The following is an 11955-nucleotide window of genomic DNA, read 5'->3' on the forward strand; positions in this document are numbered from 1 at the left end:
CAGGACCTTGAGATGCTTCTTACAGAGCCACTCCTTAGTTGTCCTGGCTGTGTGTTTTGGGTTGTTGTGATGCAGGAAGACCCAGCCACGACCCATCTTCAATGCTCTTACTGAGGGAAGGAGATTGTTGGCCAAGATCTTGCGATACATGGCCCCATCCATCCTCCCCTTAACACGGTGCAGTCGTCCTGTCCCCTTTGTTTCCACCTCCATGCTTCACGGTTGGGATGGTGTTCTTGGGGTTGTACTCATCCTTCTTCTTCCTCCAAACACGGCGAGTGGAGTTTAGACCAAAAAGCTCTATTTTTGTCTCATCAGACCACATGACCTTCTCCCATAGTTCTGGGCTGATCCCTCACCTTCCTCATGATCATTGATGCCCCACGAGGTGAGATCTTGTATGGAGCCCCAGACCGAGGGTGATTGACCGTCATCTTGAACTTCTTCCATTTTCTAATAATTGCGCCAACAGTTGTTGCCTTATCACCAAGCTGCTTGCCTATTGTCCTGTAGCCCATCCCAGCCTTGTGCAGGTCTACAATTTTATCCCTGATGTCCTTACACAGCTCTCTGTTCTTGGCCATTGTGGAGAGGTTGGAGTCTGTTTGATTGAGTGTGTGGACAGGTGTCTTTTATACAGGTAACGAGTTCAAACAGGTGCAGTTAATACAGGTAATGAGTGGAGAACAGGAGGGCTTCTTAAAGAAAAACTAACAGGTCTGTGAGAGCCGGAATTCTTACTGGTTGGTAGGTGATCAAATACTTATGTCATGCAATAAAATGCAAATTAATTACTTAAAAATCATACAATGTGATTTTCTGGATTTTTGTTTTAGATTCCGTCTCTCACAGTTGAAGTGTACCTATGCTAAAAATTACAGACCTCTACATGCTTTGTAAGTAGGAAAACCTGAAAAATCAGCAGTGTATCAAATACTTGTTCTCCCCACTGTATATAATTGAGTTAATAAAGCCGCATACAAACATGGTCTCTTTTTTGTTTTCTTGAGTAAGGCAGATCCAAAATGCCGGTGTTTCAGCCGAGCTCAGTGCTTTCTGTGGTGGTGGGGCAAGCCAGCAGAAAATAGGAGCGTTGCGCCGTGATTGGCTCAGTGTTCTGTCACTCATGGGGACACTACGTCACCGCCAAGTCTAAGTCCTTAGTAAGGGTAGACATCGAAAATTCAAGCTCTGTGGGTCCTGCCATAGAGTTACCTTAGAAGTGCCCTTCCAAGAAGGCTCAAGGTCATTGGCCACAGATAAAATGACATCAAATCACGTTATATGTACAGTAGCTTTGATTGGACTGATCATGTCAACATCTTACTTTCAAAATCATAGCTAGCAGTCATAATCATGAATCAAGTTGACAATCTACTGGCAAATCCTTTTTAATCCTTGTCATTTGAAGATAAATAATGAAGAGAAATTATAGATAAAACGAATCGGTGCTCATCAGGCATTGGACATAAACATTACACAAGTTGGAAATCGCAAATTCAACAATGAGTGGTTTGGAAGGAATCGGTGGCTGACTGCAAGCATTGCAACTGGGAAGTCGGGAATAAACGAGCTCGGACTGGGAAAATACGTTTTGAACGGTCATTCAACTCGGAATTATAAATCCGGCCTCTTTCTCTTTCTTTGATGACAAAATTTGCCCATGAAGGACCGCCGCGCCACCTTCCTGTTCAAGTGAGCACATCACAACAAGGTGAGTCCAAAAACGTCTTATATTCTGCTGAATAAATTATGTAATATGCCAGATATGTATACTGTAGCTAAGAAGGTACTACTAAGTGTATGTTGTGTAGTAAGCTGTTAGCAGCCCATGTGCCTCACCCTAATAATTTGGTCTATTTTCACCTCTTAATTTCGCCTACTGTTCTAACTCGGTGGTGCACATGTAGCCTATAACCTGCTTTTGAGAAATGTAATCATCTAATATTGTAAGAGCTTTCATTGTCTGCTTATATGCCCCCTTTATTTATCCTACAGTTCTGACTTGGTGTACAGTGAGAACACTATAAGAACGGCCCATGTTCTGAATTCTGTCGCTGTTATTTTCAAAAGTGCTGAACAAATAGTTATATTGACTACGTCCGTCACAGCTCGCTCATTAATGTCTTAATCGAAATTAAGGATTGCCTCTTATCCGCTTGTCGTCCCCTTATGCCATAGTTTGTACATCTCAATTGTCAGTAGAAACCACATTTGTTTAAGCAAGTCAGCCATATCAGCTATGTTTTTTTTTTAAGGCAGTAAATGAGGATGAATTAACTGTTGCCAGACAAGGCTCCACTGATAGCCAAGTGTAGCAGTGGTAAGGTTTTGAAAACCATGCACCAATTTGTAAGTCGCTCTGGATAAGAGCGTCTGCTAAATGACGTACATTAAATGTAAATGTGTTGGGACTGCTGTTGGGACTGCTGCTGGGACAGCTTTATGTAGGCCCTAACAGTTTGTGGGCACCGTTTGTCACCGTTCTAGTGCAATTCATAAATTGTTTAGTGTTGTCTTGTGTAGTGGCTTTGCTTGCATGCATCCCACAATTATTATTTTTTGCCCCACCAAGGTTTACATGCTAAAATCGCCCTGATGTAGCCTACCTGATGAGTCACACTTTCTCTACGAGCAAACTAGCAACACTACACAAATAGAGACCTCTGGGATTTAAGGACTCGGGTTATTGAAAATGTAAATGTACTTTAACTGATGGCTTGAAGGCCTAGATTCCCCCTGTGATATAATTACTAATCAGCCAACCTCACTGAGCACTGCCTTGCTGAACAAAGACATGTTGTGATTTAGTATGTTGGTTTACTGGGGGAGGTGGTACTGGGAAGGGTGGGTGTGTTTCAACACAGGCGATTTGTTTGTATTTGTTCCTGGTTGGTCCTGGTGGTTTGCTGTTAGGTCTGGGTGGGGTGTGTGTACATTTGTGTGTGAGAGTGGGGTGAGAGTCCAGCTGTGTAACGGATATAACGTAGAGTAGCTATTTCTCATAGGTTTGTTCAGTGGTGGATCAAATATATCTACTGTATGAATCGTATGAAATGGACAGAGCAGGGGAAGTGTCAACTGCCAAGCTTCGTTTCCATCATGAGCTGTTTGTTTTGCAAATGTGCTGTTTTTATCTGAACAGAGAAAGTGCTTACTGCTTATGTAAGCCTGTCCTGATGTCCCCTTAGTAGTGGGCTCAAATTCAGAGGCATAACCCACATAACTCTGACCATAGAGAGACATTAAATAATGTGTTCTATTTAATTCTGTGACCCTGACTGTCACCTCAGATGACCTTTTACTGCATGGGATAACCTAACTTTTAGACATGACCCATGGTTCATTATGGCTAAGATCAGATAAGCTAGAGAATAACCCACATGTAATGGCTTCCAGAAATAGCTATTGCCCTGTCATCATTTCGATAGGGAGACAGTAGATACTGAATTTGTGTATGTTGGATAAGGGATACTGTCACTGTCCTGCATTCCTTCTGAAGACATTTGTCCATCCCTGCATGAGGAAGTTGAATAGGAAGCTGCAGCCAGAGTAATGGTGGTGATGGTAGAGGCCCTAGCTAGGCCTATTCATGGTAGCACTAGTACAGTGCCTTGCAAAAGTATTCAACCCCCTTGGCGTTTTTCCTATTTTGTTGCATTACAACCTGTAATTTAAATGGATTTTTATTTGGATTTCATGTAATGGACATACACAAAATAGTCCAAATTGGTGAAGTGAAATGAAAAAAAAAAATAACGGAAAAGTGGTGCGTGCATATGTATTCACCCCCTTTGCTATGAAGCCCCTAAAAAAGATCTGGTGCAACCAATTACCTTCAGAAGTCACATAATTAGTTAGATTGCACACAGGTGGACTTTATTTAAGTGTCACATGATCTGTCACATGATCTCAGTATATAAACACCTGTTCTGAAAGGCCCCAGAGTCTGCAACACCACTAAGCAAGGGGCACCACCAAGCAAGCGGCACCATGAAGACCAAGGAGCTCTCCAAACAGGTCAGGGACAAAGCTGTGGAGAAGTACAGATCAGGGTTGGGTTATAAAAAAAGATCAGAAACTTTGAACATCCCACGGAGCACCATTAAATCCATAATAAAAATGTTTTAAGAATATGGTACAACAACAAACCTGCCAAGAGAGGGCCGCCCACCAAAACTCACGGACCAGGCAAGGAGGGCGTTAATCAGAGAGGCAACAAAGAGACCAAAGATAACCCTGAATGAGCTGCAAAGCTCCACAGCGGAGATTGGAGTATCTGTCCATAGGACCACTTTAAGCCGTACACTCCACAGAGCTGGGCTTTACGGAAGAGGGGCCAGAAAAAAGCCATTGCTTAAAGAAAAAATAAGCAAACACGTTTGGTGTTCGCCAAAAGCCATGTGGGAGACTCCCCAAACATATGGAAGAAGGTACTCTGGTCAGATGAGACTAAAATTGAGCTTTTTGGCCATCAAGGAAAAGGCTATGTCTGGCGCAAACCCAACACCTCTCATCACCCCGAGAACACCATCCCCACAGTGAAGCATGGTGGTGGCAGCATCATGCTGTGGGGATGTTTTTCATCAGCAGGGACTGGGAACTGGTCAGAATTGAAGGAATGACGGATGGTGCTAAATACAGGGAAACGCTTGAGGGAAACCTGTTTCAGTCTTCCAGAGATTTGAGACTGGGACGGAGGTTCACCTTCCTGCAGGACAATGACCCTAAGCATACTGCTAAAGCAACACTTGAGTGGTTTAAGGGGAAACATTTAAATGTCTTGGAATGGCCTAGTCAAAGCCCAGACCTCAATCCAATTGAGAATCTGTGGTATGACTTGATTGCTGTACACCAGTGGAACCCATCCAACTTGAAGGAGCTGGAGCAGTTTTGCCTTGAAGAATGGGCAAAAATCCCAGTGGCTAGATGTGCCAAGCTTATAGAGACATACCCCAAGAGACTTGCAACCGTAATTGCTGCAAAAGGTGGCTCTACAAAGTATTGACTTTGGGGGGGTGAATAGTTATGCACGGTCAAGTTTTCAGTTTTTTTTCTTATTTCTTGTTTGTTTCACAATAACAAATATTTTGCATCTTCAAAGTGGTAGGCATGTTGTGTAAATCAAATGATACAAACCCCCCAAAAATCAATTTTAATTCCAGGTTGTAAGGCAACAAAATAGGAAAAATGCCAAGGGGGGTGAATACTTTCGCAAGCCACTGTATATAGTATTAATGAACATTGAGGAATGGGCCCTCTCCCTCCAGTCTCACACTTGTGTTACTTTCAGGAGGGCAGTGTGGGAGGGGGATATGCAAATAATGGCAGAGGGTGCCCCCTATTAGGGCCTGGCAGCCGCCCCGTCAGCTCACAGTGGGCTGTTGTCACCCCGACAGAGAGTCCACCACACCCATAGCTACAGACTGCACCAGGGCCACACCAACAGACAGACTTGCACTTGACTTGGCTTTTCCTAAGTGCTGAAGAACTCTTTCTCTGACAACTTTTTTCCATGTCAGCTTCTCATGTATGGATTTTGGTTACTCAGCATGAAGTCTTTGCTTTAGAACTGAACGTTTTCTAGTTCTGTGAGGTGTTTTTACTGAGATGCTATACATCTGAACTATACATCCTTTTTACATATCTGACGCCTCTGAGGATTAAAGTTGTATGATTTCCCTCAAGCTGAACTTAAAACTTGCCGGTAAGGCAGACCTACTTTTTCTTTAGAAGCTACACTGCCATTGTTTCTGTCAGCAGTTAATTTTATTTTTCGTCTACCTTTCCTTGAGTGGGAGTAACAATGCACATTGTGGTGACATTACATCCAATTCTCCTCCTGTCAGTCACTCTGTCACTGGCTGATGCCAAATCCTACAGACCCCACCAGTCCAACCTCTACAAAGCTGGACCCAATCCTCACCACCTTGTCCATGGGAAGCCCACCAGCAGGCACAAGTGAGTATTCACTCTGACTATACTGGGCTATACTGGGCAGCTCCCTCTTGGCTCAGTATTAGGTGCATACTGTAGTTGATTATCGGTTGTCCTGGTCAATTTTATTTCGCCTAGTTTTCTCAAGCCAGTTAGAAATGTTGTGAGTTTGTTTTTAGATATAAAATACAAGTTTAAGAATGTTATCTAATGTATTTTTTTCTGTCATCCTCCCTCTGACAGAAACCACTGTGCCTATGTGGTTGAGAAGACTATGACATTCACCATGCAGAATGGTGTAACACCCATTGTTAAGGCTGAGTACAACAAGTGTGCCTGGGGTCAGAAGTGTTCAACCCTCATGTGAGTGATCGATACTGCATGAGACAACTATTACTAATAGTTCTACAAACAAACTTACTGCCTTTGACATTGCTACTGTTGTTGCTGTTTCTACTACTGCCTACCAAGACCATGGCTACTATGTGTATAACTGCTGTAAAAACAACCACTATTATTGTTTCTGCTGCTATTAACATATGAAAAGGGTATGAAAACAGTACTGTCATTCTTCCTCCTACTATTCACAGGCGTCACCTTACGCAGTTTCTTGAGCAATGTTTTATATTTTTTCGATCAACCCACAGGTACCGTCTGATGTACAAGCCCGTCTATAAAGTTGCCCATAAGACTCTCACTGAGCTGGAATGGCGTTGCTGTCCAGGCTACTCTGGCTATGGCTGCATGGAGGGACCCCCAGCCTACCACCACCCAATTAAGGCAATGCCTCCATTCAAGGGCTCACTGTTCAAGGGCCCACCCGTTAAAGGAAATCCCTGGAGTCAGACCAAGGGCCCTCCTCCCATGAAATCTTACCCAATGCTTGCCAAGGGCCCTCCCATGAAGGGACCTCCTCCTATGAAGTCTTACCCCATGAAAGCAAAAGGTCCTCCTCCCAGCAACGTCAAGTCCTACCCTATGCGTCACTTTGGGCCTCCTATGACCCAGCCTTCCTACCCAGTGTCCTCCTTTGAGCCTCACCCCTCTGTGCCACAGCACCACCGGCAGCCAGACCACCACCAGCCTGGACCAGACCATCACTCAGATCCAGACCACCACGAGCCAGACCAACATCAACCTGAACTAGAACACCATGAGGAACCAGACCACCAGGGGCCAGACCACCACCAGCCTGAATCTGATTTAGAGCCAGACCACCACCACCAGCAGCCTGGACCAGACCAACCTGATCACCCAGACCACACAGATCACTCAGAGCCCGTCACTGAAGAAACAGCTCTCCCTGCTGGCAGCCAAGAAATCGATGGTGAGACGGAGTGTTATTCCAATGCATATTCAGTACTGCTGCTCATCATGAATATTACATGCAGTTTTAATAAGATTTTTACCTTGCTTCCTCTACTGGAAGAGGATATCTATATGTATCTAGAGTGCATAACTGTCCAGAAATTCCATTGATTTTGGCAACATTCTTCAAATACTTTATGCAGACAAATAGTCCTTAACATTATGACTTATCTTACATTTACTCTCTCAATCTCTCTGATGTATGATTGTGTATGTAACACTCTTCTCCCCTCTGTAGGCCAGGCTCTAGACACAGTGGACAGTGAGTCTGCAGAGCGTCTGGATCGGATGGAGGAGGACGTGCAGCGCCTATCCCAGGGTCTGGAGGCTCTTAGGGGGACAGTGAACAGTCTGGAGGACAGCCTGCGTGCCTCACTACGAGAGGACGCCAGCAGGATGCTCTCCGCCCTTCTGTCTGCAGCACCAGGCCCAGTCCCTGCCCCCGCTCTGTCCTCCTCCCCCCACTCCACTGTAGGCTTTGCAGACATCCCTGGAGGGGACCCTGATGCAGAGGGCCTGGATGGGGGCCAGGCGTTCCCAGGGCTGGGCGAGCTGACGGGAAGGGTGGAGGAGATCCGGGCTGAGCTGCAGGCCAAGGCCGCTGAGCTGGAGGAGCTGAGAAGCACGGTTATCAAGCACGACGGCGCACTGAAGAAGATGTCAGGAGGGGCGGCTAGCTTAACAGGGACCCCAGTGAGAGACACCCAGAAGGCCATGGAGGATCTAGTGGATGCCAAGTTGGGCGGGGCCCGGACAGAGATCGTCGATGGGTTTGAGAAGCGCGTGGAGAGTGCTGAGAGCCGCTGTGAAGAGAATGCTGGGGAGGTGAGGCGGCAGTGCCACAGAGAGCAGCAGGACAGGCAGGAGCGGATGGAGCAGGCCCTGGAGGACAGTGCCACGGGACTGAGGAAGGAGCTGGGAGATGTGCAGGCTCAGATTCAGGGACATGACCTGACAGAGGGATGCTGTGGTAGAGTCACTGGCCTGGCTGAGAGGGTGCATATGCTGGAACAGTCAGTGGCAGGCCTCAACCAGTCCCAGGAGCACCTGAGGGTGGAGCTAGGCGGGCACAAGGCCCATGTAGAGGGCATGCTGGAGGGCCGGCTGGGGTATGTGGAGGCCAAGCTCAACCTGACAGGGAGTGGAAAGGTCAGGGGTGGCAGAAGTGGGAGCAGTGGTAGTGGTGGGGTCCAGGGCAGCAGCTCAGAGGGAGAGGTGGGGCCAGGCAGCCTGGAGGTCCGTCTGGAGGGGAAGCTGAAGGCTCTGGAGGGTCGTCTGCTGACGGCTGTGGAGGAGCTGGGGAACATTACAGCCCCTGCCCTGCAAGAGGGCCACACAGTGCCCACGCTGGAGACAGAGCTGGAGTCCCTCAGGAGAAGGCTGGAGCTGGACGTGGACAGAGTGCAGAAACAGCTGCGTGGCTTGGAACTCCTCTGCATCTCCTCCTCTCAGCCCATCCACCAGGGAGACACAGCCACATTGAACACTCACATGGTGGAGGAGGAGGAGAAGAAAGGAGGAGGAGAGGAGAAGGTGAAGGGTCTCCTGGACGTGCAGGCTGAACGTCTGAACAGCGTTAATCTCACCCTGCAGAGCCTCCTGACCAGACTGTCCCAGAGGGAAGACCACCAGGAGGGAGAGGGGAGCTCAGTCCAGGGTGAAATCATGCTGCTTAAGTTCAACGTCCGCTCCGTGAAACGCATCTTGAAGGGCCTGAAGGACTCGGTAGTGTCTGTGGTCCGGGATGTGGGGCATGCCAACACCACCTGGCAGGAGCGGGAGGAGCGCCTGGCCCAGCAGGTGAAGGGCGTGGTGCAGCTGGTGGGGCGCCAGGCCTCCATGCTGGGGGCGGGAGAGAGGAGGCTGACCCGGCTAAAAGGAGAGCTCCAGGAGCTGAGGAGGCGGCTGGCCGGGGAGGTGCAGGGCTGCCGCTCCACCGCGCTAGGAGTCCAGAAGGAGGTGGTGGAAGTGGGGGGCCGCTTGGCCAGCATGGAGGGCCAGTGTAAAGGCTTCAGTCACCTGGCTGAGGATCTGGAGAGGATCAGGGCGGAGCTGGAGAGGCAGTCAGATGTGTACCTGTCCCAGGTCAACAGCACCCTCACTAATCACGCTCACCAGCTGTCTGAGCTAAGACAGGAACTCAGGAACTGCACGTGGAAGGCAGAGCCCACCCAACAGAGCCTATACCTCGTAGAGCAAGAACAGTTAAGAGGAGACCAGTAACATGTCATGAAACCATTTACTGTAAGAGGGAGGCCAGTGTTCTGTACTGAGTGATAATGGACCATTATCTTGAGCCCCTGAGACAAGGGCTGGTGGTGGTATAAACAAAAGGGCAATGTTTTAACCCACTGGTGCTCCATAGAGAATTTCTAATTGTGTTGAGTTTTGTTTAGCAAAATGTTTACATTTTTTAATTTTTTATTGCTGTTCTTTAGTAGGCCTTTCATTGTACAAGTATCCAAGATACTACGTTTTTATTTTGTATGATTATTGTCTTTTGTATTTTACATTTTTATAAAACATAACAGTTCTTTGTGATCTGCATTCCTCTTGCTGTTAAAGTATTGTTTGTATAATAAAGAGGCGTTATGTCACTGTTACTCTATGGTCTGAAATGTATATATTTGTAAGAATAAAAGTATAAATTTGACAACAGTAAATAAAAATATGTACTTAAGTCCATCAGTGCATGAACACAATGGCAAAAGTAGTACATTAGGCCACATCTAAAGCCACCAGAGGGCAACAGAGAGACGTTAGATTACTCTGTCACTACCCATTGAGAAGCATCTGTGTGCAGAATCAAGACAATACTGAACAAATCAGTCTGTCTGTCTTATTACACATATTGGCCAAGCCCATTGATACTGAAGCGCCTTCAATTTCATCCATTTGTAGAACATGAAATAAAATATGTAGTTTTGCTTACACAGAATGTATTATTCAATCAATATATTGAATTTGGCCATTCAGTACCCATCCTAAAAATGTGGTGCATGACACTCCTGATTGTAAATCATATATATATCAAAGGAAACTAAAACCATAATCAGGGTGAGGACTAGACATACCGAAACTGTTGACTGTCTGCTCAACATCCTCTCTCTCAATAATTGACTGTCTCTGTTCTCAAAGCACAGCTCTGATGGTTCCTTATGACGGCCCATAGGTGACCTTCCAACTTACCCTCCCCTGTCAGTCCCTGTTCCCAATCAGACGTCCCACCATTAAAATTACTGATTTGTGTGAGATGAACTGCGGTTATGTGAAAGTGTTTTGGCCACAGAGGTGGAGAATGGTGGTGCATAGTAACTCAATGCCTGGGAGAGAAGGAGAAAATAAAAAAATACACACAAAATGTAGGAGGCAAGATTGGGTGCTGAATGATAGTCATCTGCATGCACACACACACAGCACTGCGGTTGGTTGTATCCAGAGGGCACTGTCACACGTTATCACCTTCAGACCACTCTCTTAAGCACCACCATCCACTTCCTCCCTTTAATCAGCAGCACACCAAAACAGATCCATCCTGTAATCTTATCTCTCCTAATCAAATCACAATTGTATTTCTCCTCAGGGCAAACAACACAACCTCAGATCTTCTCATTAAAAAGGCGCTCAGGCTTAGAGATAGGGACTATCCCTTTCCATCAAAAATTCATTCTGGCATAACGTCCTTATGTCTCGGGAACGGGATTGTCAGAAAGGGAGCCGCATTACAGAAAATCCATTACATTAGAGATAAATGTTGTCTGAGCAAGGCGCCATCTTTAAACGCACAGCTCTCACGTCTCCTCTTGACTCCAACAGAACATCGCTGCGCAGGTTGCAGTCCTGCTTTTTTTCATTTAACCTACACTTAATTTACCAATTATTGTCACTACTGGTCGGAGAGTACAGTGCACTCACTAGGCTTCCTGGATCATATAATTCAGTAACTGATTAAAAGAAAAAAGACAAGAACAAAAACTAGCAGAAGCCTAATTTTGATTGCATCAGGGCTCCCCACAAAATATTACATTATACTATTGTCACTAGTTTTTTGCAGACTTTACACAGTAGTGTTTTTGCTGACATGACTATAGTATACTATAGTATTCACTGTAGGGTTTTTGTGGACATGACTGTAGTATACTGTAGTATACACAGAGTGTACAAAACATTAGGAACACCGTCCTAATATTAAGTTGCACTCCCTTTTGCCCTCAGAACAGCCTCAATTCGTTGGAGCATGGACTCTACAAGGTATTTATATGGGCAGGTTCAATCTAGGCCCTTCACCCAGACAGAGCTGAGTAGTTGAGCATGACAAACAACTCTCATAAACAACAACCAGTATGCATCATTAAAATGTGAGTACAAACCTTTTATCTTATAATATAGGATAGGAAGAGGACTCCATCACCATTGTTTGTTTTGTATAGTTGATGTCGGCCGCTAATGGCTGCAAAATGCATAGCTTTATGGCTATGCTTGCTACTTCCGTTAGCTTGATATTGTTTGCTTGCCATGCTATGCTATGTAGCCATTGATAAATTAGCCTGCTATAGTTTCTGTCTACCATGCCACATGCTACTGCACCCCCTTTCTGGCCATTCATTATTAACTGCTGCTATATCTATGCATAATTTTATTATGCATGCA

General features: G+C 45.9%; 1 protein-coding gene across 1 annotated transcript; it reads left to right on the top strand.

Moving 5' to 3' along the window:
* The first annotated feature begins 5389 nt into the window (after positions 1-5389).
* emilin3a (elastin microfibril interfacer 3a) lies at positions 5390-9775 on the top strand. Its single transcript, XM_041856428.1, has 4 exons — positions 5390-5961; positions 6181-6300; positions 6585-7264; positions 7544-9775. The coding sequence occupies exons 1-4, from the start codon at positions 5807-5809 to the stop codon at positions 9526-9528; spliced, it is 2940 nt and encodes a 979-aa protein (XP_041712362.1). The 5' UTR covers positions 5390-5806; the 3' UTR covers positions 9529-9775.
* Positions 9776-11955: the final 2180 nt, after the last annotated feature.

Source organism: Coregonus clupeaformis, chromosome 30 (genome assembly GCF_020615455.1).
Source record: "Coregonus clupeaformis isolate EN_2021a chromosome 30, ASM2061545v1, whole genome shotgun sequence".
Lineage (NCBI taxonomy): Eukaryota > Metazoa > Chordata > Actinopteri > Salmoniformes > Salmonidae > Coregonus > Coregonus clupeaformis.